Consider the following 26,671-nt stretch of genomic DNA (forward strand, 5'->3'; position numbering starts at 1 on the left):
AACCATTGGCAGCCCCATCCCCAGGGTCATGGGATCCCAGATCCACAGAACTGGCTGAGCTGGGAGGGACCCATCAGGATCCTGGAGTCCAACTGCTGGCCCTGCACAGGACACCCCAACAATGCCAGCCTGGGCCTGGCAGCGCTGGCCAAACGCTGCTGGAGCTCAGAGAGCCCTGGAGCTGGGAGCCTTCCCTGGGGAGCCTGGGCACTGCCCCAGCAGCCTCTGGAGAAAAACCTTTTCCTGAGATCCAAGCTGAGCCTGCCCCGACTCAGCTGCAGCCGTTCCCTCCAGTCCTGTCCCTGGGCACCAGAGGGAAGAGGTTCCCACAGCCCCAGCCAGGGACCCGCTCCCAAGGTTGTTGCCATGGCCACCAGGGCTGGGACCAGCTGGGATGCTCGGTTTCCACAGGCTGGGGTTTAGGAATGGGATTCCCCAATGTCCTGCTCCTGCTACAACCACGCTGCCGCTCGCTGCCCTCCCACCTCCCATGGAAAGCACAAAAGGCAAAGATCCTGGGCTGGGATAAGAACAATTTATTTGGAACAGCAACGAGATAAAGAACAAACAGTAAGAGAAACAATATTGACAACAGAAGGGTTATAAAAAAGGGAAACCTACAAGACAACTGACTGTATCTTCCCAACCATAATTTCCTCCTGCCTGGAAAGGACACCCTTCTCCTCAGGAGGAGATAGAGAGAGAGTCCCTTTCCTGCCCCTGGCAATGACCTGAGGTGGGAGTGAATGTAATGACACAGCCCTGGCCAGACCCTCATGTTCTTCAGGCTCACATCATGTCATTGGCAGGGGCAGGAAAACGAACAGGTGTCTTCCCAGCATGGATCACAGTGAACACGTATCACCAGGGCTCTTCCAAACGTGGTTCTCCCGTGGGGGATGAAGTTGGAGCAGTGCCCAAAGCTCTTCCTGCAGTTGCAGCATTTGCATGTCTTCCCTTACTGGTGACTGTGTTGGTGTCTGCTCAAATGAGAGCTCTGTCTGAAGCTCTTCCCACCCTGGGGACACTCGTAGGGCCTCTCCCCAGTGTGGATACGCCGGTGGGTGACAAGGTGGGAGTTGCAGTTGAAGCCCTTCCCGCAGTCAGAGCAGCGGAAGGGCCTCTCATCTGTGTGAATCCGCTGGTGCTGGAGGAGATTGGAGCTCATGTGAAACCTCTTCCCACACTGGGGACACTGGTAGGGCTTCTCCCCAGTGTGGATGCGCTGGTGCTTCATGAGGTAGGAGTTGTACTTGAAGCTCTTCCCACAGTCAGAACAGTGGAAGGGCCTCTCATCTGTGTGAATCCGCTGGTGGCAGAGGAGATTTGAGCTGGTGTGAAACCTCTTCTGGCACTCAGGACACTCGTAGGGCCTCTCCCCAGTGTGGATGCGTTGATGCCTGACAAGTTTTGAGCTGCAGCTGAAGCCCTTCCCACATTCCCCACACTCGTAGGGCCATTCCCCAGTGTGGATCATCTGGTGGCTGATCAGGGTGCTGCTCTGCCTGAAGCTCTTCCCACACTCCAAGCACTTGTAGGGCTTCTCCCCATCAGGAAGCTGCTCATGGATCACCAGCTCTGATCCCTGGCTGAAGCTCTGTCCACCTTCCTGGCACAGGGTGGGTCTTTCCTCCTCAGAGCACCCTGCGCTGGGTTTGAAGCCCCTCCTCCTGCGGGATCTCAGGGAATTTTCCTCCTTGTTAGATTCCTGTGCCATGGAGCCGCTCAAATCTGCCTCTTCCATGAGGTTCTGCCATGGGGATTTGTCCTCCCCGGTCTCTATTCTCAGCTTGTCTGAGGAAGGCAGGGCAAGGAGAGGATGGGATTTGCCTCCGTGCCAGAGGGGAGGGGAAGGAAATCCTCCCAGTGCATCCCTGGCAGGATGGCATTGGCAGTGGGGCTGTCCTGCAGCCTTGGGCTGTGCTGCGCAGGGAGATGGAGCAGGAGAGATAAGGAAAGGGGCCCTGACTTCCTCCTCACCTGCCTGAGTGTCTCGGGGCATCTTCCTCTTCCTCGCAGCCTTCTCCTCCATCTGGCAGTGGGTTTGGGGATGGGAAATTCTGTTTTTGGAGGAAAACAAGAGATGAGTGCATTGAGTTTTGTACAGGTTTGAGGGCAAACCAGGGGGAGAGTCTAAGCCAGAATTACAATTTAACAAGAAAGTTAAGATTAAGGCAATGATACAGAAACACTGCCTTAAATGGAAAGAGTCAGGATATAACGTGACACCCTGTTGGTCAGGGTGCTGATAGCAGTCCCATTAAATGGTGGCTGCAGTCCTGTTGCAGTGATGAATGCGATTCTGTCGAAGCTGTGATCCTGTAGAAGGGTCTGGTCTTCCTCTGACAGTCGAGTGGTGGTGATGGAGCTCTTGTCCTCTGGGAATCCAGGAGCCAAGGTGCTCCTGGTGTTGCAAGTCTCAGCTTATATCCAGGTAGGAATGCTTGGCTCCTCCCCCTGGGTGGAGCATCCCACAATGGGATGATGTCATTTTACCAGTCCTGCAGGGACACTCAATGGCCCATTCACAAAAGATAGCCCCTGGAGGGCGTTATCAGGGCTGAGTCATGGAAGAGATAAAGAACACTGCACCCCCTGTTTATAACAGTTTATGAAGATGGTGATTGAAAACATGCATTTGGTTACATCTTGCACTGCAGCCTGAAACAGTAGGGTAATCCCTGCTGGGGGGGTGAACACCACCCCCCTTACCCAAACTGGCTCAGGTGTAAAACCCCCACCCTGGGACAGCCACACACACAGGGGACAATGTCACTCTTGCCCTGGCCCAGGGAAAGTCTCTGTTCCTGTCACTACATTGCCCTACCCCCTTTTTTCTCTTTTTCTCTTTTTCCATCTCCCTCTACCTCACACTTATTATTCAATAAAATCCACTTTGGATTTGGTCTTGGTAGCACCTTAATTGGTGCAGAAGCATCTCTCTAACCATTTTCTTAACCGGATTGCAACATTATTTTGGCACAGTGAGTTTAGGCACTGTTATCTGACCCCAAGAGCCTTTGATAACAGCATGGTTCCCTCCTCTGAGGAGGTTGTAGTTCATTTGGGAGGAAATCTTGGAAACTTCGACACATCTTCCCCTAAGCGAGTTATGTGAGAAAATGGCTGTTGTGGGTAGCCAGTGTAAAGAAAATATTTTCTTGTTCTTCCTTGAAAAGTTTGTTCAAATCACTGGAGAAAACGGAACAAATATTATCAGTGAGGCTGACAAGGTTCATTGACCCCAAGGTGAGGAACACAAGGCTGCTAAAGTGCCACAGGAAGCCCAGCTAAGGTAGCCAAGTTCCTGAATAACTCCCAAATTCGCAGGCTTAGGGGCTTTGCCAAATGTGAGAATCATTATTCTCTTCATCCCTGTCACATTTGTGATAGTTACACAAAATTTTCTCTTGCTTTTAATAATCTGTACTGGGCTGAATTTCCACTTTTCTTTTACGAGAACCTGCCTGCAGCTGAGCTGGAACTGTGCAGGAACCGATGGAAATTGGAATATTCACACAATTGCTTCTATTGTTGTTTTATTAATGCTTGGGATTGGTTTGCGTTTTCATCACATGCCACTTGTGGGAAAATCAAATATTCATGAAAGTGGTTTATGCAGAGTTGAATTTGATTTCTGCCAAGTTTATTTTGTCCAGTGCCCAGGGGATGCTCGAGGGGTCTCTGTTCTTGCCTCTCATCCTGGGGGATGCTTGGGAGGGGCTTTTGGGGGCTGTCCCTGTCACCCCAGGCCATTACTCAGGGGCTGTCCCTGTCCCCCTCCCACCAGGCCATTCCGCAGGGGGTCTCCATCATTCTCACCCCAGGGAATGCCTGGGGGGTCTCCCTTGCTCTCACTCCTGTACCAGGGGGTGCTCGGGGCATTCTCTGTCCCTCTCAGCCCAGGGGATGCTCAGGGGTCTCTGTCCCCTTGCTCTGGGCGATGCTCAGGGGTCTCCATCCCTCTGGCCTCAGGGAATGCTTGTGCAGAGCTGGGGACCAGGGGCTCTGTGTCCCGCTCACCACTGAGGGTGCTCGGGGCTTGTGGGGCTCCCCGACCTTCTCATCCCTGTGGAGACAAGGGTGGTCTCTGTCCCTCTCAGCCCTGGTGTGACTCCAACCAAACATCATCGGGGTCAGAGGGACAGAGACACCCCCAAACCCCCAGAAGGGCTGAACCTGGGATCATGCTCATATCCTCTTCATCTGTTTAACCCAGAAATGAGTTCTGCACCTTTAAGGCTGGTTCTGAGACCGAAGGGAGGCAGGAAGTGAGCAGGTTTTTTAAGAAACTGCACTCCTCCATATTCCAGCTCCTGGACAGACAGATTGCAGGACAGGGCTCTCCTTTGGTTTTAGTTAGTTTTTAGCTCTCTAAGGCAGATAAGTGCCCTGGACTGTGGTTTTTCTTTTACTTTAGAGCTGTTTAAACCTGCTCTGAACATCCAGGAGAGCCCTGGCAGCTCCACCTGTGGCCCATAGGCCTGGGCCTGGTCCACAGCATTTCCAGTGCTGGAGAAACTGATAAGAGACTGAGTGAGCCGAGCTACAGCCCACAGAGGGACTTTCTGAGTTTGTCATCTCTTTTGGAGCGGCAAAAGGTTTTATTGTTTAATATTGGTAATTTTCTGTGCTCATGAATGCTTTGTCTGTTAAATAACCAGGTTTTTTCCACTTTTCTCCAAGGAAATCTTTTCCCAAACTGTTTGGGGGAGAGGCTGCTTGAAATTGCTTTCTAGGGGAAACCCCTTTTGGAGGTTTTCTCCCAAATTTGCCCTAAACCAGGACAGGGTGGTGGGGAGAGGAGAGAGCCCCAAGTGGCTGGACTGGGGGGAGGCTGGAGAGAGGGACCCTGGAACCCCAAAACCCCCCAGCATCCCTAAGCAGGACCCTGGAGAGGGGGGATGCCCAGGACCCATGGGATCCTTGCCAGCCATGAGAGGGGGGACCACCAGAACCCCAGAGGGATGAGAATGGAAATGAGATGCTCCTGGTGGCTTTTTTTGATTCACTTTTGGATTTTGAAGGTTTTTACCAGGTGACTTCTAGAGATGAACTTGGGCAGGGGCCTTTCAGACACACTGTGCTCATCCCTGGTTTTTCCCCAAAGCAGGATTTCCCATTCCCAAACCTTGGCCCAATGGAGGAGAATGTTGAAAGGAAGAGAAAGATGCCCAGAGACACTCAGGCAGGTGAGGAGGAAGTCAGTGCCCCCTTCCCCCTCTCTCCTGCTCCATCTCCCAGCCCAGCATGGCCCCTGGCTGCAGGACAACCCCACTGCCAATGCTGTCCTGCTGGGGATGCACTGGGGGATCTCCTGCCCCTTCCCTCTGGCACGGAGGCACATTCACAGGCTCTGGGACAGGAGGGGGAACCACAGGCGCTTTGGGGTGCGTGGCTCGGCAGCTCCTGGCGCGGTTCCCCCGAGCCCCCGGCGCGGCTCCGCCAGGCCCCCCCACCACGGCACTGGCTGGAGGTTCTTTAACAGAAATGCTGGTAAATTGACCATCTGGAATGACACTAAATACAATTTCAAGAAGCTGCTGGTTTGCTGGGCAGATTGCCAAATTCCACATTGTTGTTTCTTTTAGTAAAACTTCACTTTAAAAGATCTTAGTAAATTTATGCTGGCATAAAATTTGTGGCTACCATGGGCTTCTCTAAAAACTAAATTACATGAAATCATGACACACTCATTACATCCTTTTAATCCCTCCAGTAAATCTATCATGCTGTTATTTCAATCCCAGATTGTTCAACTTTTCAGTGCCTTTTTTCCATTAATAGCATCATTTAATAAGTTAAATTTTGTTGTATGTATAATTTCTAATGATATTAATTTTTGATTCTGTGATGTTTAATTTAATGCAAATTCAGGGTTGATAAGATTAAGCAAAGTTGGACTTCATTATTGTTAGATTTGAGCAATGTTAAAATACATTCTATTAATTTGAATTCCTATTGTTCTGGATTGAAAGATAATGTGTGTATTGTATTTGCCATCTGTCAGAGGTAGGGCAGTTATCTTCTGCTAATTGGGCAGTTTTCTTTATCTCTTCAACAAATCAGTCCTCCCTTTGGGGAGATATCTTTTGTTAATGGGCCATTGAGTGTCACTGCATGACTGATAAAAATTTCATCATCCCACTGCGAGGTGCTCTGCCCAGAGGGAGGAGCCACGCAGTGCAGACATGGAATTGACCACAAGAAATGTCATTGTCTGTGCCATTTCTCATTTTGTTTCTCTCCATCGCCCCTGTGGCATTGACATAGACTCTGTCAAAGACGAGCCGCCTTCTCAGTGGCTTTAAAGAAACTAAAGGATCTCCCAGCAGAGTTTTCTGCAGAGATGCCCTTTGGTTGCCTTCTCTGGAGCTGCAGCAGCAATGTCTGTGTGCAGAGCTGGGGCAGATCAGTGCTGGCCCAGCAGCTGTGCCCAGCAGCAGCAGCAGCACTTGGTGTTGCCAGTGCTGCTGCCGTGGCCCTGCCCCGCTGCCCTGGTGGCCCTGGTGTTGCTGCAGGGCCTGAGTGCTCTCGGGGCCGGGCACAGTCCTGGGGGTGGCAGTGCCGGGGCTGCAGCAGGGACAGGCCATGGGCACTGCTGGGGCAGCGCTGACGCCTCAGGCCAGGCCCTGGGGGCTGCAGGCTCCTTGCCCAGGCTCTCTCAAGAACACGGCCAGGCCAATGCTCAGCACAGAAAAGCCCCAGGCTGAGCAGCCCCAGGGTGAGCAGCCCCAGGCTGGCCGTGGGCAGGCTGGGGGCAAACAGCATGGCTGGGGCTCTGCAGGGGCCCTGGGGGAGACGGGAAGGAGCAGCAGAGCAGGGGCTGATCCATCCCCATAGCGCTGCACAGCCCAGGGCAGCGTCCCAGAGCGTCCTGATGGAGCTGCCAACAACATCCCCCCTCTGCAGCCCTGGCCTCTCCCCCAGCTCACACAGGTGCCCCATCCTTGCAGGCACAGCCACGGCAGCACTGGCTCAGGAGCCCCTGTTTGCATTGCACAGAGCAGGCAGGAGCACCCCCATGCTGCTGCTGTGGGGACATGAACCTGAGGGAGCACAAATGCCATCAGCCCCTGGGGCCAGCAAGGGCTGGGGGACACCAGGGAAACCACTCAGCTTTGTCCTGGCCTCTGCAGTCAGCCAGAAAGTTTGTTTCCATCAGCTGGGAGTTTCCTGTGCCACTGCAGACCCTGTTGCTCAGAGCCAGGGCTGCCTGACAGCCATCCCCAAACTGCACTGGGCATTTCCTTGGCTTCACCTTTGCTTCCTTTACTTTTCCTTCTACAGATTTCTTTCTGTTGCCCAGCCCTGTTCCCTCCCCTGCAAACAGCCCATCCCTGTTTGCCCTTTCCTCTCTGGCCCCACTCCCCATTCCAGTTCCTGACTTGGCCCCATGGGAATGTCCCTTGGGGAGCAGGATCATCCTCCAAGTGCTGCAGGAATTGTCTGCAGGCTCCTGCAGTGCCTCATGCTGCTCCCTTGCCAGAGGCACCCCAGGCCAGGGGGGCACATCTGGGCTGCTGTGTCTGCCTGTGGGGCTCCCTGTTCTGGGCAATGAGGAGGAGCTGCAGAGGCTCTGCAGGACTGACAGGATGGGCTTTGGGGCTGGCAGGAGAAGCTGAGGCACCTGGGCTGCTGGAGCTTCTGAAGAGGAGGCCCAGGGCTCATCCTGCAACTGCCCCAAGGGTGGTTTCAGAGAATCCCAGAATCAGCAAGGTTGGAAAAGACCTTGGAGATAATCAAGTCCAAACTGTGTCCTGACACTGACTTGACTTCCCTGAGCCTCCTCTTCTCCAGGATAAACAACCCCAGCTCCTTCAGCCATTCGTAACAGCTCTTGTGCTTCAGACCCCTTACCAGCCTTGTCGCCCTTCTCTGGACATGCTCCTGCCCCTCCATGTCCTTCATAAATTGGGGGCCCAGAACCAGATATAACACTGGAGGTGCTGCCCAGCCTGTGCTGAGAACAGGATAAGAATCACTGCCCTGCTCCGCTGGCCATACCATTCCTGATCCAGGCCAGGAGCCATTGGCCTTCTTGCCCACCTGGGCACACTGCTGCCTCATGTGCAGCCTGCTGTCCATCAGTCCCTGCAGGTCCTTTTCTGCCTGGCTGCTGTCCAGCCACTCTGTCCCCAGCCCATAGTGCTGCACGGGTTGTTGTGGCCAAAGATCAGGAGCTGGCACTTGGTCTTGTTAAACCTCACCTTGTTGGATTTGGGCCCTGGATCCAGCCTGTCCAGGGCCCTCTGCAGAGCCCTCCTCTCCTCCATCACATCCACACTCACACCCAGCTTGGTGTCATCTGCAAATTTGCTGATGCTGGACTCAGTCCCCTCATGCAGATCTTCAATGCAGATATTGAAATCCACGCTGGCTGGCTCTGATCCCTCAGCCATCCTGTGGGTGCCCTGTGATGGCACTCAAGGTGATCTGTTCCATAACCTTGCTAAGCACCCAGGTCAGGCTGACAGGCCTGGAGTTTCTCAGATCCTCCTTCCAGCCCTTCTTGGGGATGGGCTCACATTGGCACCTCCACTCCTCTGGGACCTCCCTGCTGATCCAGGACTGATGGTAAATGATGGAGAGCAGCTTGGGGAGATCATCCACCAGCTCCATCAGCCCTCTAGGATGGATCCCATCTGATCCCAGAGACACCTGTGAGCACCTGAGTGGCTCAGCAGGTCCCCAGCTGCTTCCTCCTGGATTCCAGGGGGCTGTTCTGCTCCCTGTGCCCATCTACCAGCTCAGGAGAACACTTGTCCTGAGGATTGCCTGTCTTATTGTTGAAAACTGAGGCAAAGAAGGGGTGAAGTACCTCAGCCCATTCTTCATCTTTGGTAACCATATCCCTCACAATAAGAAATGCAGGTTGTCCTTACCCCTCCTTTTGACATTAACGTACCTATAAAAACATAATAATTAACCTTCACAGAAGTATCCAAGTTATGTCCTAACTGAGCTTTCACCTCTCTAATTTTCTTTCTGCATGACCTAACAACATCCTTAAACATTTCTTGATTTACCTGCCTCTATGTCCAAAGGTGCTGCACCCTCTTTTTAATCCCTAGAAATATCCTTTTTAATCCCTTTTTAATGCCCCTTTTCCTTGAAAAGCTCCATGCCCAGCCAGGCCAGTCATTTCCCCCTCTGGGTCATCTTTCTGCACAAAGGGACAGCCTACTCTTGCCCCTTCAAGATTTCTTTTTTGAAGTGTTTCCATCCTTCCTGGAACTAGTGGTTTTTAAGGGCTGTTTTTTTTAAAAAATCAATACCTGATTTGGTCCTCCCCAAATCTGCATCCTCAACAGACCAAAGTCTGCCCTCAAAAGTCCAGTGTAGAAGATTTATTGATGTCCCTCCTTCTTTTACCAAATATTTAAAAAGTCAATAATTTCATTGTGACTGTGCCCTAAACAGCCTCTGACCAGCCCATCTCCCACCAGCCCTTCTCTGTTCATGAACAGCAGCAGACAGAGCTTTCCTTGGGAGTGGGAATTGCAGGAAACCTCTCCAAAGCGCACCTTGGAAGGTTCAGGCTGGAGCTGAGGAGAAAGCAAAGTCCCTGCCAGGGTGGAATTGTGGTGCTCGAGGTGTGGCAGCGTGAGGCTGGGCCATGGCCGGCTCTGTGTGCCAGGAGCCGGCAGCGCTGGGTGCAGGGAGCCCAGGGAGGGCACAGAAACGCTGGCTGAGAAATGCTGGGGCACAGCGAGAGGGGCGAGTGCAGCCGGCCAGGGCACAGGAGCAGCACGCACAGGGGGCACAGCCTGCAGGACAGATGGCCGAGGGCTGGGCAGGGCTGGCAGGGCCACAGGCACCCAGGCCTTTGTGCCCTGGGCTCGGGCAGCGCCTCTGGAGGTCCCACAGCAGGAACTTTCCTGGCAGGGGCTGCACTTTGGCTCTCCCTCGGCCTCCCTGGCCAGGCTGGCAGGGGCTGCAGGTTGATGGCATTTGTCCTTGCTGCCCCGCACATCCCCCTGCCCCACAGAGAGCCCCGAGCCACCCGTGAGGGACAGGCGCTGCTGACCCAGGCTGGGCTCAGGGCTTGGCCTTTCTGCTTCCCCCAGCCAGCCCAGGCCTTGCTCAGCATTGCAGTTCCCTGCCCACAGCCTTGGGCTCCCTGCACTCCTGGCCTCAAGGATCTGCTCTCAGCAGTCCCTGGGGAGCCTTTGGCACTCCCTGCCCTCACTGGGGCCCAGCCATGCTCCAAGGCACTTGGAGTTTTGCTGCTGACTCCTTGAGCAGCTTCTTCATCCTTCTCTCAGTGCCTGAGGCTCCTGGACCCAGCCCCAAATCCACTGTGGGGCTGATTAAAACACAGAAAGCCCTCAGGAACTCTTTGTCTCCCTTCAATTGTCTTCAAGTCTCCAGGGCTTCAGCAGTGATTGGAGTCAGTTTGGAGTTCTGTTAAGGAGGAAGATGTCAAAGTGCACCAAACACATGATGTTTGGATTTAATCATATGGGTGTTTTTTTATTTTTCAATTCAGAAAAGAGGTGATAGAAGCATTCCTGAAGTGATCTTGATGCTGAATGTCTCCTTAGGAGGTCTGGGCACAGAGAAGAATGAGCCCCTTGCGGGCTGACCGTGTTTGGACAAGCTGCTCCTCACCCCCAGCCTCACCATGTCTGACTTCCCGCACCTGGGACTGACATCCCAAAACATAAAAAAAGTGTGCATTTTTTAAATAAATAAAATTTATTAATTTTAAAAAATATCATTTTAGTTATTTTAAATTTATATCAGTATTACTCATTATTTTATTACCTTTTATATTTAATGAAAAAAAAGTATACATTTTTAGCAATCAAAAAAATTGGTTGTCATTGGTTCTAAATAAAACAATTCCCTTCATTTATTCATTCACCACTACTGGCCATTTATTTCTCCTTAATGCTAATTTTTGCTATTTTTTGACCTTTTGTCATATTTTTTATTATTTTCTCAGACAGGGTAAAGGGGGCCACTTAGGGGTCCCTGGAGATGTTTCTAGGGCACATTTGGGGCAGTTTGGGTCTGGGGAGGGAATTCAGAGAAAACTTGGGAGTCTGGGGGACACTTGGGGCAGCTGGGTGGGCACTTGGAGGGGCACTTAGAGATTCTGAGGGACAGTTCAGGGTCCAGGGGAGCACTTGGGGGTCCACAGGAGCTTTTGGCGGTCAGGGAGGGGAATTTGGGGCCCTTCGGGGTCCAGGCGGGCCCTTGGGGGGCTCGAAAGGGGCTCTCTGGGGCACGAGGGGTGACGGGAGTTGTAGGCGCGGGTATAATATGGTTTAACGGGCCGCGGAGCATCACGGGAGTTCCAGGCACAGCTGCAATGGCTTTTGGTGATGGCAGGGCATGACGGCAGATGAAGTCCCGGAAGTGGTGGGAACGTGGCGTTTGGGGGTCGGGAAGGCACTTGGTGGACACTTTTGCGTCCGAGCCACAAATTGATGTCCTCGGGGGGAACGCAAACTGTTTGGGAGCATTTAGGGGGCGTTGGGGGAGGTCCAACCAGGCTGTTTAGATTGCATGGCACGGCATCAGTTTTAGGCGCGGGGCTGTGCTATGAGGGGCTCTGGGGCCGCGGGGGATGAGAGGAGATGAATTCCCAGAAGCGGCTGTACCGGGCATCTGTGGGGCTGGGAGCACTCAGGGGATCCGGGGACTCTTTTTGCGGGGTCCCGAATGGGCTCTGAGGGGCACTGAGGGATCCTGGAGGGTCGGGGGGGCACTTATGGGACAGATGGGGGGTGGATGCCGGGGTGGGCTCTGTGGAGCGCGGGGCATGACGAGCGTTGCAGTCCCGGCTCCAGTGGGGCTCAATTGCGACTGGAGCATGACAGGAGTTGTAGGAAAAACCGAAAAGATGGCACTGACATCAGGCTCTGCCCTTGAGGCCCCGATCCCTTGGGCTGTTTGGTTGTGAGCGGTGATGGATGGGAGCTTTGGCAAATGGGAGACGGCAGAGGTGGGAACAGCCCATTCAATCCCTCCAGTCCCTCTCAGTATTGCCCAGTTCATCCCCAGTACAACCAAGCACATCCACTATGCCCCTCCAGGCCCTCCCAGTAGAGACCATTTGTCCCAATACACATAAGTTCATTCCCAGTCCCTCTCAGTTCCTCCCAATGCCATCCACAGTATGCCCCAGTGTCTCCCAGTCTTCCCTGCAATGTCCCATGCCCCAGTGTCACTCCCAGTATCACTCCCAGTATATCCCAGTATGTTCCAGCATGTCCCACTGTGTCTCAGTGTACCCCCACAGTCCATCCCAGTCCATCCAGATTCTCCCTCAGCATTCCTTGTGTTCTCAGGTTGTCCCAGTCCTCCGTAGTGTGAATCCCAGTATATCCCAGTGTCTCCTACAGTGTTCCCAGTGTTTCCCAGTATGTCCCAGTCCTCCCCAGTGTTTCCAAGCACAGTTTAATTTCTCAGGGTTGCCATGGCAGCCAAACCCAGCAGTGGGGTCAGGGCAATGTCCATGGCCACAGCCCCTTGCAGTGGCCCAGTGCAGCTTGGGCTGATGATCCACCCTCACAGCTGGCCCAGGGCAGCTCTGCAGTGGTTTTGGTGGCACCTTGGGCTGGCACACACCTGAGGAGTGTGTCTGTGTTCAGTGGGGAAACTCAGGAGTTTTAGATTGCTTCAAAAAATACAAAAAGGGAAAACCCCTCTTAGGCTGAGTGCAGCCAGCTCTGCAAGCACAGCAGGTCCCAGGTGAGTGAGGACAGACAGGATGGGGCTGGGGAATGTGGAGCAAGGCTGTCCACACTGGGTCAGAGCTCAAGGCACAGCTTCTCTGAGCAGGCCAGAGCACCTGAGGAGAGACCCTGGGTCAATATCAATCACAGAATGCTGCAATCACCTCTGATCTAAAGAGAAATGTAATAAAATAAACCCTTTAAAATAGGCATGTGTATGTCTTACAAGCTCTTTGAAATATTTCTCCATAATTGGACTTGGAAAACTTTAATGACCCTCTCAGGGCTTTGGTGTTGTTTACATCAGACTTAGTCCCTGAGAGAGTCTTCAAAGAACTTCTCTAAAACTCGAAGTTAAATTTAAGCACTGAACTTTCTTGAAGTTTTAATGGGTCCCACTGAGGGACACAACTGAGAAAGTCTCCCCAGGTTCCAGTCAGAGCAGAAGACTGGAGGCAGTGATGACAGCTGGGGACAAACAAGGCAAAGGTGTCTCTGGTTCTGAGCAAACCTGGATGTGTTTCAGGAATGCAAAGGGCCAAGGCCTGAGCCCCAGCCCCTGGCCAGGCACATCCTGTCCCTCCCTCCTTGCTCAGGGCTCTTCCCGGGATAGGCTCTGGAATGTGGGGATGTGCAATGCCAAGGGCAGCACCATGGGGCGGCCCCCGCCAGGCTGCTGAGCAGGGACAAGCAGCCACCCTGTGATGTCACACAGCCCCTCGGATGTCACACAGCCACCTGTGATCTCATACAGCGTCCTGTGATGTCACAGAGCACCCTATGAGATAACACAGCCACCTGTGATGTCACAGCCTACTCTGGGATGTCATACAGCACCCTTGTTTTGTCACAGAGCCAATTCTGGGATGTCACCCTGGAATGTCATGCAGCTGTGTTGTGATGTCCCAGAAGACTCTGTGATGTCAGAAAGTTGCTTTGTGATGTCACAGTCTGTTCTGTGATGTCACAGTCTTCTCTAGGATGTTACACAGCCACCTAGTGATGTCACAACCCACTCGCTGATGTCACAGAGCCACCAGCTGTTACGTCCGGATCTGCTCTAAGGCCTCATACCCTACTCCATGATGTCACAGACAGCTCTGTGATGTCACAACCCCCTCAGTGATGTCACAAAACCCTCTCTGTTATGTCATGCTGACACTCTCTAATGTCACAGCACACACTTTTACCTCAGTCTCCTCTATGATGTCATACAGCCATGCCATGATGTCACAGCCTGCTCTGTGTTGTCACACAGTCTTCTCTATGATGCTGTAGCTGCTCAGTGACCTCACACAACAAACTCTGTGATGTCATAACCCAACCTGTGACCTCACCCAGCCCACTCTGTGCTGTCACACAGCCCCTTGCTGACATCACAGCTGCCCTCTGCCTCTAGGACACAGCCACAGAGGTGCCGCTGTGACACAGCCCCCTCTGGGACATCCCCCAGCCCCTGCCAGTGCTGAGCCCCTGTCAGCTCTGGCTGTGCCCTGCTGGTGTCCCTGAGCTGCCCTGGCAATGCCCCAGCCCTGCTGGGCTGTGCCCAGGAGCTGCTCCTGGCCAGAGCTGTCTCTCTGCAGCGCTGCCCTTGCCAGGAGCTGCCTCTGGGCCAGGAGCCCGGCCCAGCTCAGCAGCACAGACACAGCAGCAGGACTTGAATGACCCTCTGGGGCTTTGGTGCTCTTTGCATCAGACTCAGTCCCTCAGGGTGTGCTCAAAAAACTTCTCAGGAACTCAAAATCAGATTCAAACTCCAAACTTCCTTTAACTACTAATGATCCCACTTAAGGACACAACTCACTTCAAAGTGTCCCCAGGTTCCAGTCAGAGCAGAACACTGGAGGCAATGATGAACTGCTGACAGCTGGTGACAAGCAAGGCAAAGGTGTCTCTGGTGCTGAGCAAACCTGGATGTGTTTCAGGAATGCAAAGGGCCAAGGCCTGAGCTCCAGCCCCTGGCCAGGCACATCCTGTCCCTCCCTCCTTGCTCAGGGCTCTTCCCGGGATAGGCTCTGGAATGTGGGGATGTGCAATGCCAAGGGCAGCACCATGGGGAAGCCCCTGCCAGGCTGCTGAGCAGGGACAAGGAGGCAATGAGGCCCCAGGCCTGCCAGGGTCACTTGTCTCCTGCTCCTGGCTCAGGCCCAGGGCCAGCAGCCATGGCCAAAGTGCTGCCCAAGTTGGCTCTGTCAGGGCCTTGCAGCTGCTGCCCATCCCTGTGCCCTGTGCAGCCCAGGCTGTCCTACGGTGTCCCTGCCCTGCGCCTCTGTCCCTGCAGGCTGTCGTCATCCCCCGGCTGCCCCACCTGGCTGGCCCCTTCCTTTGCTGACAGCTCTGCCTCCTGCCTGCCTCTGCCTTCCACACAAAGCCTTGGGCTACTCCAGACTCCTTCTGGGGGATGTTTTGCATCACAGCCTTGCCCTGGGAGGAAAATTCCTTTCTCCTCATGTCCAGACTGGGCTTCCCAAGCTGCCCTTGGTGCCATTATCTCTTTCTCTGGCTGTTTTATACAATAAAGAAAAACTCCATGATGTGTGAAACCACCCTTCAATCCCTCCCCAGCTACTCTTATTCTGTCCTCAGTCTCCACACCACTGAGCCCAGAGTCTGCCACCTCTCACTGCTGGTTATGGTTTGAGGCCTCCAAACCTCATCTTGAGAGGTTTTTGCATTCTCTCCAAGGTCTGTGAAAATGAGAACAGCGGTCAAAGTTATTTTCTCCCAAATCTTGCAGTGACAGAACAAGGCTCAATATCTTTGAACTGAATGAGGGTAGATTTACAATTGTTTAAAGGCAAAAATATTTTACCTTTATGACAATGGCACAAAACTGCAACTGTTCTTACAGAGAAGTGGATTCCCCATCTCAGGAATTATCCAAGATCAGCAGCTTTGTACAACCTGACCCAGTGAAACCCTCTCATCGCCAAGGACAGAATTCCTGTTGTGTGGGTTCTCTGATGTGCTGGGTGCCCTCACAACGCTTCTGGCCAGAATGTCTGCTGAGGGCAGCCAGGCTGCTGCAGGGGCAGTGACCTCACAGCCATCACCATGGCAGCCCTGTGCCCTGGGCCTGGCTCTCTCCTTTCATCTGCCCCTGCCTTGTCTCTGCTGGCATGAAGAGTTTTGTCATTCACATCTTGTCCCCAAGGTGCTGGGGCCAATGGCTTCCCAGGCAGGCTCCTGGAGCAGAAGTGGCTTTTCAGAGCCCAGGCAGAAATGAGCCCTGAGGCAGCAGCTCTGCAGTGCTGGCCACCAGGCCGGGCTGCCAAGGGAGGCTTCTGGCCATGGCCTGCAAGCAGCTGCTGCTGCCAAGGTGCCTTTGGTGCCTCAGGCTCTGCCTGGCACAGCTCCCAGCATGGCACTCTGCCCTTGTGCCCGAGCCCTTCCCTGTGCTGGGGCTGGCCTGGGGCTTTTCCTGCAGCAGGACCTGCCCTGCTGATGGCACAGGAAAGGCAGTTCCTGCTGGAGCAGGAGGCTCTGCCTGCAATGGGCTCCATCAACTCAAGCAAGGCATTGTTGACTTCAAAATTGCTTCCTAGAGCAGAATATTCAAATAATTGTTATAGTTCCTGTATTGTGGAGTAAATAACTGGGTTTTTTTAAAATTTACTCTGTGGAGTAAATAAGGCATGTTATCAAATCATGATCAGAATCAGTCAGAGCTGTATTTATATAAATATATCTGGTATTCCATTGTTAATCCTGTGGGACAAATTGAATTAAGGTTCAATTCTACCTGTCCAATCTTTTACACCTTTGACAAAGTCTGGGGCTGGGATTCGATCCAGCCGCTCTATAGAATTCTCAATAATTGGTGAAATAAGGAGGAATATCAATAAGATCTCTACACTGGACTTCCGGAGGGCAGACTTTGGCCTATTTAAAAGACTTCTCCAGAGAATTCCTTGGGAAACAGCCTTTAAAAACAAAGGAGTCCAGGAGGGATGGGTGTGCTTCAAAGCAGAGATCTTGAGGGCACAAGAACAGACTGTCCCTGTGTGCTGAAAGATGAGTAGACGAGGCAAACGTCCAGTCTGGATGAGGAATGAGGTTTTGAAGGAACTTAGAAATAAGAAAAAGATGTATCATCTTTTTAAGGAGGGAGTGATTTCTGAGGAATTATTTAAGGGTTCTGCCAGGGCATGTAGAAAAAAAATTAGGGAGGCCAAAGCTCAGTTTGAACTCAACTTGGCAACTTCTGTTAAAAATAATAAAAAAAGTTTTTACAAATATATTAATGGTAAAAGGAAGGGTATAACCAACCTCGGTTCCTTATTGGATGGAGCAGGCAAACTAGTTACTAAAGATGCGGAAAAGGCGGAAGTGCTTAATGTTTTTTTCACCTCAGTCGTTAGTGGTAAGACAGCTTATCCTCATGACAACTGTCCTCAAGGGTTGGTAGGTGGTGCCAGGGATCAGAATGGTCCTCTTATTATCCAAGAGGAGGCAGTCAGAGAACTGCTGGGACACTTGGATATTTATAAATCAACGGGACCATATGGGATCCACCCTAGGATGATGAGGGAGCTGGCAGATGAGGTTGCCAAGCCGCTCTCCATCATTTACCAGGAGTCGTGGCTCACTGGTGAGGTTCCAGATGATTGGAAACTGGCCAATGTGACACCTGTTTACAAAAAAGGTGGGAAGGAGGATCCTGGTAATTACAGGCCAGTTAGCCTGACCTCAGTACCAGGTAAGATAATGGAACGGTTCATACTAAGTGCTATCACACAGCACTTACAAGATGGCCGGGGTATCAGACCGAGTCAGCATGGGTTTATGAAGGGTAGGTCATGTCTGACCAACCTGGTCTCCTTCTATGACCAGGTAACTCGTCTGATGGATGCAGGAAAGGCTGTGGATGTTGTCTATTTAGACTTCAGCAAGGCCTTTGATACTGTCTCCCACAGCACACTCCTGGAAAAGCTGGCAGCCCGTGGCTTGGATAGGAGCACTCTTGGCTGGGTTAGGAACTGGCTGCATGGCCGGCCCAGAGAGTGGTTGTGAATGGTGCTGCATCTAGATGGCGACCAGTTACCAGTGGTGTCCCTCAGGGGTCTGTACTAGCACCAGTTCTATTTAATATTTTTATTGATAACATGGATGAGGGCATCGAGTCCTTCATTAGTAAATTTGCAGACGACACTAAGCTGGGAGCTTGTGTTGATCTATTGGAAGGAAGGAGGGCTCTGCAGGGAGACTTAGATCGGTTGGATGGATGGGCAGAGTCCAACAGTATGAAGTTTAATAAGTCTAAGTGCCGAGTTCTGCATTTTGGCCACAAAAATCCCCTACAGCGTTACAGGCTGGGGACGGTGTGGCTGGACAGTGTTCAGGCAGAAAGGGACCTGGGGGTGCTGGTTGACAGCCGACTGGATATGAGCCAGCAATGTGCCTTGTTGGACAAGAAGGCCAACAGCATCCTGGCCTGCATTAGGAATTGTGTGACCAGCAGGAGCAGGGAGGTCATTCTCCCCCTGTACTCGGCACTGGTGAGGCCACATCTTGAGTACTGTGTCCAGTTCTGGGCCCCTCAATTTAGGAAGGAATTTGAGATGCTTGAGCGTGTCCAGAGGAGAGCAACGAGGCTGGTGAGGGGCTTGGAAAACAAGCCCTACAAGGAACGTTTGAAGGAACAGGGGTTGTTTACCCTGGACAAGAGGAGGCTTAGAGGTGACCTTATTGCTCTCTACAACTTCCTGAAGGGAGGTTGTAGACAGGTGGGGGTCGGTCTCTTCCACCGGGCAGCAACTGACAGAACAAGGGGACACAGTCTCAAGCTACGTCAGGGAAGGTATAGGTTAGATATTAGGAAAAAAATTTTCACTGAAAGAATAATAAAGCACTGGAATGTCTTCCCAGGGAGGTGGTGGAATCACCATCTCTGGATGTGTTTAAAAAAAGACTGGACATGGCACTTGGTGCTATAGTCTAGTTGAGATGTTAGGGCATAGGTTGGACTTGATGATCTTAGAGGTCTCTTCCAACCTCATTATTCTGTGATTCTGTGATTCTGAGACTTTTGGAAAGTCCCCATGGAACCCTTCTGAGGGCCTGTGACAAATCTGATCCTTAGCAGGCAACCATCACCAGGACCCTGTTGGAATGGGTCATGGGATCCCAGATCCACAGAACTGGCTGAGCTGGGAGGGACCCATCAGGATCCTGGAGTCCAACTGCTGGCCCTGCACAGGACACCCCAACAATGCCAGCCTGGGCCTGGCAGCGCTGGCCAAACGCTGCTGGAGCTCAGAGAGCCCTGGAGCTGGGAGCCTTCCCTGGAGAGCCTGGGCAGTGCCCCAGCAACCTCTGGGGAAAAACCTTTTCCTGAGATCCAAGCTGAGCCTGCCCCGACTCAGCTGCAGCTGTTCCCTCCAGTGCTGTCCCTGGGCACCAGAGGGAAGAGGTTCCCACAGCCCCAGCCAGGGACCCGCTCCCAAGGCTGTTGCCATGGCCACCACAGCTGGGACAAGCTGGGATGCTCGGTTTCCACAAGCTGGGGTTTAGGAATGGGATTCCCCAATGTCCTGCTCCCGCTAAAACCGCACTGCCGCTCGCTGCCATCCCACCTCCCATGGAAATAACAAAAGGCAAAGATCCTGGCCTGGGATAAGAACAATTTATTTGGAACAGCAACGAGATAAAGAACAAACAGGAACAGAAACAATATTGACAACAGAAGGGTTTTAAAAAAGGGAAAACTACAACACAACAGTATCTTCCTGGCCTTAATTTTCTCCTGCCTGGGAAGGACACCCTTCTCCTCAGGGGGAGATAGAGAGAGAGAGAGTCCCTTTCCTGCCCCTGGCAATGACCTGAGGTGGGAGTGAATGTAATGACACAGCCCTGGCCAGACCCTCATGTTCTTCAGGCTCACATCATGTCATTGGCAGGGGCAGGAAAACGAACAGGTGTCTTCCCAGCATGGATCACAGTGAACACGTATCACCAGGGCTCTTCCAAACATGGTTCTCCCATGGGGGATGAAGTTGGAGCAGTGCACAAAGCTCTTCCTGCAGTTGCAGCATTTGCATGTCTTCCCTTACTGGTGACTCTGTTGGTGTCTGCTCAAATGAGAGCTCTGTCTGAAGCTCTTCCCACCCTGGGGACACTCGTAGGGCCTCTCCCTGGTATGGATACGCTGGTGGGTGACAAGGTGGGAGTTGCGGTTGAAGCCCTTCCCGCAGTCAGAGCAGCGGAAGGGCCTCTCATCTGTGTGAATCCGCTGGTGCTGGAGGAGGTTGGAGCTGGTGTGAAACCTCTTCCCACAGTCAGGACACTCGTAGGGCCTCTCCCCAGTGTGGATGCGTTGATGCCTGACAAGTTCTGAGCTGCAGCTGAAGCCCTTCCCACACTCCCCACACTCACAGACCCATTTCCCAGTGTGGATCATCTGGTGGCTGATCAGGGTGCTGCTCTGCCTGAAGCTCTTCCCACACTCCAAGCACTTGTAGGGCTTCTCCCCATCAGGAAGCTGCTCATGGACCACCAGCTCCGATCCCTGGCTGAAGCTCTGTCCACCTTCCTGGCACAGGGTGGGTCTTTCCTCCTCAGAGCACCCTGGGCTGGGATTGAAGGCCCTCCTCCTGCGGGATCTCAGGGAATTTTCCTCCTTGTTAGATTCCTGTGCCATGGAGCCGCTCAAATCTGCCTCTTCCATGAGGTTCTGCCATGGGGATTTGTCCTCCCTGGTCTCTATTCTCAGCTTGTCTGAGGAAGGCAGGGCAAGGAGAGGATGGGATTTGCCTCCATGCCAGAGGGGAGGGGAAGGAAATCCTCCCAGTGCATCCCTGGCAGGATGGCATTGGCAGTGGGGCTGTCCTGCAGACTTGGGCTGTGCTGGGCAGGGAGATGGAGCAGGAGAGAGGGGGAAAAGGGTCCTGACTTCTTCCTCACCTGCCTGAGTGTCTCGGGGCATCTTCCACTTCCTCACAGCCATCTCCTCCATCTGGCAGTGGGTTTGGGATGTGAAATTTTGTTTTGGGAGGAAAACAAGAGATTAGTACATTGAGTTTTGTACTGGTTTGAAGGCAAACCAGGGGGAGATTTTAAGACAGAATTACAATTTAATAAGGAAATTAAGATCAAGGCAATGATACAGAAACACTGCCTTAAACTGACAGAGTCAGGATATCACCTGACACCCTGTTGCTCAGGGTGCTGCGAGCAGTCCCATTAAATGGTGGCTGCAGTCCTGTTGCAGCGATGATCGTGATTCTGTCAAGGCAGTGATCCTGTAGAAGGGTCTGGTCTTCCTCTCAAGGTCCGTTGCTGGTGATGGAGCTCTTGTCCTCTGGGAATCCAGCAGGCAAGGTGCTCCTGGTATCCGAAGCCTCAGCTTATATGCAAGTAGGAATGCTTGGCTCCTCCCCCTGGGCGGAGCATCCCATAATGGGGTGATGTCATTTTAACAGTCCTGCAGGGACACTCAATGGCCCATTCACAGAAGATGGCCCCTGGAGGGCGTTATCAGGGCTGAGTCATGGGAAGATAAAGAACACTGCCCCGCCCGTTTATAACAGTTTCTAAAGGTGGTGATGGAAAACATTGCATTTGGTTACATCTTGCACTGCAACCTGAAACAGTGGGGTAATCCCTGCTCGGGGGGTGAACACCACCCCCCTTACCCAAACTGGCTCAGGTGTAAAGCCCTCTCCCTGAGAAGGCCTCACACACAGGGGACAATGTCACACTTGCCCCACCCCAGGGGAGGTCTCTGTCCCTGTCACTCTCTTGCCCTCCCCCCTTTTTTCTCTTTTATTCCATCTCTCTCTACCTCATATTTACTGTTCAATAAAATCCACTTTGCATTTGGTCTCCTTAGCACCTTAACTGGGGCAGAGGCATCTCTCTAACAATTTTCTTAACCAGATTGTGTATAATATTTTGACACAGTGTGTTTACGCAGTGTTGTCTGACCCCAAGTGCCTTTGTCAGCAGCATGGTTCCCTCCTCTGTGGGAGGAGGGCTCTTTCTTTCCAGAGAACCTCTTGGAAACTTGGATGCAAATTCCTCTGAGCAACTTGTGGGAGAACTGATGAGGAAAATGGCTGTTGTGGGTGGCCAGTGTAAAGAAAATATATTGTTGTCCATCTTTGAAACATTTGATCAAATCACTGGAGGAATGTGAGCAAATGACACCAGTGAGGCTGACAAGGTTCATTCACCCCAAGGTGAGGAACACGAGGCTGCTAGAAGTGCCCAGCTCAAGGAGCTAAATTCCCAAATAACTCCCAAATTCAGACGCTTGGGGACTTTGCCAAATGTGAGAATCATTAGTCTCTTCGTCCCTGTCACACTCATGACAGCTCCACAGTGCTTTCCCTTCCTTTTAATAATCTGTATTGGGCCACATTTCCACTTTTCTTTTTTGGGAACCTGCCAGCAGCTGAGCTGGAGCTGTACAGGAACCGATGAAACTTGGAATTGCCACAGAATTGCTTCTATTGTTGGTTTATTAATCTTTGGGATTTATTTGTTTTCTCCTCTAATGTTACTTGTGAAAAAATCAAATCTTCATCCAAGTGATTTATGCAGCGTTAAATTTAATTCCTGCCAAGTTTATTTTGTCCAGTGCCCAGGGGATGCTGAAGGGGTCTCTGCGCCTCTCGCCCTGGGCCATGCTTGGGAGGGGCATGGGAGGGTTGTCCCTATCCCTGTCACCCCAGGCCATTCCCCAGTGGGTCTCCATTATTCTCAGCCCAGGAAGTGGGGTGCTCACCCCCATGCCAAGGGGGTGCTTGGGGCAGTCTCTGTCCCTCTCAGCCCAGGGGATGCTCAGGGGTTTCTGTCCCCTCGCCCTGGTGGTTGCTCTGGTGTCTCTCCATCCCGCTGGCCTCAGGGAATGCTTGTGCAGGGCTGGGGACCAGGGGCTCTGTGTCCCTCTCACCGCTGAGGGTGCTTAGGGCTGGGGGGGTGTTCTGACCTTCTCATCCCTGGGGAGGCCGGGGATCCTCAGCAGCCATGACAGGAGGCACCACCAGAGACCCAGAGGGATGAGACTGGAAATGGGACACTCCTGGTGCCTTTTTTTTTTAATTCACTTCCGCTTTTTGAAGGTTTTTATGGACAGCAGGTGACTTCTAGAGATGGACTTGAGCAGAGGACCTTCAGACTCACTGTGCTCATCCCTTGTTTTTCCCCAAAGCAGGATTTCCCATTACCAAACCTTGGCCCATGTAGGAGAAGGCTGCAAGGAAGAGAAAGATGCCCTGAGACACTGTCCTGGTTTAGGGCAAGTTTGGGAGATAACCCCCAAAGGGGCTTCTCTACAAAAGCAGATTCAATTGCCCCTCCCCCCTCCAACTGGTTCGGGAGAAAATATCTCCTTGGAGAAAAGTGGAAAGAAACCTGTTTATTAAACAATAGAAACCAAACAATATTAACAATAAAACTTCTCACTGCTCCAAAGAAAGCAAACTCAGAACAGTCCCCTCCCCAGGTTGCAGCTCGGCTCACTCAGTCTCTGATCAGTCTCTCTGGTGCTGGAAACGCCGTGGCCCAGGCCCGGCCAGGGGGGCCACAGGTGGAGCTGCCGGTGCTCTTCTGGGTGTTCAGTCCAGAGCAGGCTTGAACAGGTCCAAGAAAAAAGGAAAAAAAATCACAATGCAGAGAACTTCTTTGCCTCAGCTAGCTAAAACTAACTAGAAGCAAGAAAAAGGGAAAAAAGGAGCTCTGTCCGGCTGTCTGTCCATCCGCAGACAACACAGTCCAGGAGCAGGAATGTGGAGGAGTGAGAGCAGTCTAAAAACAAACTGCGCGCTTCTTCCCTCCCCTCCTCACTGTCTGGAAGAGAGTCTTAAAGGTGTAAAACTTATTATTCAGTATAAACAGAACAAGACGATTGGGGATAAAAGCATCATATAGTCAACCCAGGACAGACACTCAGGCAGGTGAGGAGGAAGTCAGTGCCCCTTTCCCCCTCTCTCCTGCTCCATCTCCCAGCCCAGCATGGCCCCTGGCTGCAGGACAACCCCACTGCCAACGCCGTCCTGCTGGGGATGCACTGGGGGATCTCCTGCCCCTTCCCTCTGGCACGGAGGCACATTCACAGGCTCTGGGGCAGGAGGGGGAACCACAGGCGCTTTGGGGTGCGTGGCTCGGCTGCTCCCGGCGCGGTTCCCCCGAGCCCCCGGCGCGGCTCCACCAGGCCCCCCCACCACGGCACATGCCGGAGGTCCTTTAACAGAAATGCTGGTAAATTGACCATCTGGAATGACACTAAATACAATTTCAAGAAGCTGCTGGTTTGCCGGGCAATTTGCTGAATTCCACATTGTTTCTTTCAGGAAAACTGCACTTTAAAAGGTCTTAGTAAATTTATGCTTGCATAAAATTTTTGGCTACCATGGGCTTCTCTCAAAACTAAATTACATAAAAACATGACATACTTATTACATCCTTTTAATCCCTCCAGTAAATCCATCACACTGTTATTTCAATTGCGGATTGTTCAACTTTTTCAGTGCCTTATTTCCATTAATAGCATCAGAATAAGTTAAATTTTGTTGTATGTATAACTTTTAAGGATATAAATTTTTGATTCTGTAATGTTTAATTTAATCCAAATTCCGGGTTGATAACACTAAGCAAAGTTAAGCTTCATTATTGTCAGATTTGAGCAATGTTAAGTTAAATTCCATTAATTTGAACTCCTGTTGTACTGGATTGAAAGACAATGCATGTATTGTATTTGCCATCTGTCACAGGTAGGGCAGTTATATTCTGCTAATTGGGCAGTTTTCTTTATCTCTTCAACAAATCAATCCTCCCTCCAGGGAGATATCTTTTGTTAATGGGCCATTGAGTGTAACTGCAGGACTGATAAAAATTACATCATCCCACTGTGAGGTGCTCTGCCCAGAGGGAGGAGCCACGCATCCCAGACATGGTGAGGCTGGGGGTGAGGAGCAGCTTGTCCAAACAGGGTCAGCCCTCAAGGGGCTCATTCTTCTACATGCCCAGACCTCCCAAGGAGACATTCAGGAGCTGGGCTGGGGGCTGCAGAGGTGGCTGTGGAGCATTGCCTGGGCTGTGCCAGGGACTGGCAGACACTGCTGGGCTGGGATAGAGGCTCTGGGGGGATTGGGGTTGCAGAGCAGGGCAAGGCTGGACCTGCCCCTTCCTCTGCTTCAAATGAAATGTTTTGAGCCAACAATCTCCTTCAGTCTGTCACAGTAGGGAATGTTGGAGGTGAAATCCGAACTCTGGCCATGGGCACCTGGACAAGAAGGACAGTTCTTTTCCATAGGAAGGAAAGCACAGAGCCCTAGTGTTTAGAACACAGGTGAGAGCCTCACTAGTCCAAGGCCATCCAGCCTTGTCAGGAATGGCAGATTTTGTCTGGGAGCAGTCTTTGAATTTTAGGAATTTTGGAGGTGGAATCCCAGTCTCAGCCATGGGTGCCTGGAGAAGCAGGAGAGTTCTTTCCCATCGGAAGAAAGCACAGATCCTTCCCCAGTGTTTTGGGGACATATGAGAAATCACTGCCAGCAAGACTTGTCCTGGCAATATTCCAATGGGAACATTCCCTGGATATAAGGAAATTTGGAGGTGAAATCCCAATTCTGGGCATGGGTGCCTGGAGAAGAAGGACAGTTCTTTTCCATAGGAAGGAAAGCACAGAGCCCCAGTATTTGAAAAGCAGTTCAGAAGAGACCCTTAACCTGCCAAGATCAGCTGTCTGGCAGCCCCTGTGAGGCCAAACCAGCCAAACCTGTCCCATGTTCCCTTGGTTACATGAGCCCTGCAATGTCACATGGACCTCTGGATCCTGGGAGTTTGAAGCGTCACAATAATCTCCATTATCTCCACAGTGTGACAATGGACCTCTGATGACATAAGGCTCCAGTGTCACCCTGGAGCTTTGGTTCCATGCAGCCCTGCAATGTCACAAAGGCCTCTTGGTTTCACGAGGCCCCACAATACCACAATGGTCCTCTTGGTTCTGTGGGGACCCCCAGGGTCACAATGGTCTCACTGGTTCCATAAGGCCTTACAGTGTCTCCATGCTTTGAATATTTCCTGGGCCCTCATAGTGTCACAATGGTCTCCATGATCCCATGAGTCCCCTCAATGTCACAATGTCTCCACAATTCTATGGTGTGCCTCAATGTCACAATGGCCCCTTGGTTCCACGAGGCTGTGAAGTCTCTTAATTGTCTCTCCATTATGCCATAACGCCTTGCAATGTCTCCATGGAGTCTCACAAAGTCACAATGGCCTCCAATGGTTCCATGACACCCCAAAGTGTCATAATGGTCTCCACAGTTCCAGGAGGCCCTGTGGTGTCACAATGGCCCCTTGCTTTGATGGGGCCTCACAGTATCACAATGATCCCTACATTCCATGGAGCCACAGAGCGACAGTACGGTCCTCTTGGTGCCATGAGTCCCAGCAATGTCACAGTGCTCTCCATGATTCCATGAGACCCCACAGTGTCACAATGGTGCCTTGGTGTCACAGGGCCCAACAGTGTCACAATGGTCCCTTGGTCTCACAGGGCCCCACAGTGTCACCATGGTCCCTTGGCTCCATGGGCCCTGTGCTGCTGCATTCCCCCCTCCCCTTCTCAGGCCGCCCTGCCAGCTCAGAAATGCTCCTTGGGCCTCGGCCTTGGCCAACAGCCCCTGGGCTCAGCTCCTCTGCAGCTCAGCACAAACACTGTCTGCTCCAGGCTCTGCTGCTGCCCAACCAGCTCCTGGTTGCTGGAGGAGCAGCCCTGGGAACTGGTTTTGTTCCCTCGGTGGCACAACATCCCTGTTCTCACACTGCCAAAGAAAGCTGTTGATGCCAAGTGCGGCCAGGATGAACCATTGCTGTGACTGCAGCCCCTCTCTTGGGGCCCTACAAACAGCGCTGCAAAAGGAGCCCCTTGGAGCTCTCCTGGGCCAGCGACTCCCTCTGAGTGGAGCCTCTCCCAGCTGGGAACTCTCCTGTTTGCTGCACTCGGGGATTCTGAACAATGAGGGAGCCTG

At 52.3% G+C, this 26,671-nt stretch overlaps 2 protein-coding genes across 2 annotated transcripts in view; one reads left to right on the forward strand and one right to left on the reverse strand.

Annotated features, from left to right (window-relative positions):
• LOC135305560 (zinc finger protein 418-like) overlaps positions 1–26,671 on the forward strand; it is a 409,899-nt gene that overhangs the window by 349,874 nt on the left and 33,354 nt on the right. The gene's annotated exons all lie outside the window — the stretch shown is intronic.
• The window catches only part of LOC135305981 (zinc finger protein 850-like), a 74,582-nt gene that overhangs the window by 18,367 nt on the left and 29,544 nt on the right, over positions 1–26,671 (reverse strand). Inside the window, 2 exon segments of the mRNA XM_064429556.1 lie at positions 1,029–1,550; positions 19,826–20,154. Coding sequence (XP_064285626.1) covers positions 1,029–1,550; positions 19,826–20,154 — 851 coding nt within the window.

Source organism: Passer domesticus, chromosome 8 (assembly GCF_036417665.1).
Source record: "Passer domesticus isolate bPasDom1 chromosome 8, bPasDom1.hap1, whole genome shotgun sequence".
Classification (NCBI taxonomy): Eukaryota; Metazoa; Chordata; class Aves; order Passeriformes; family Passeridae; genus Passer; species Passer domesticus.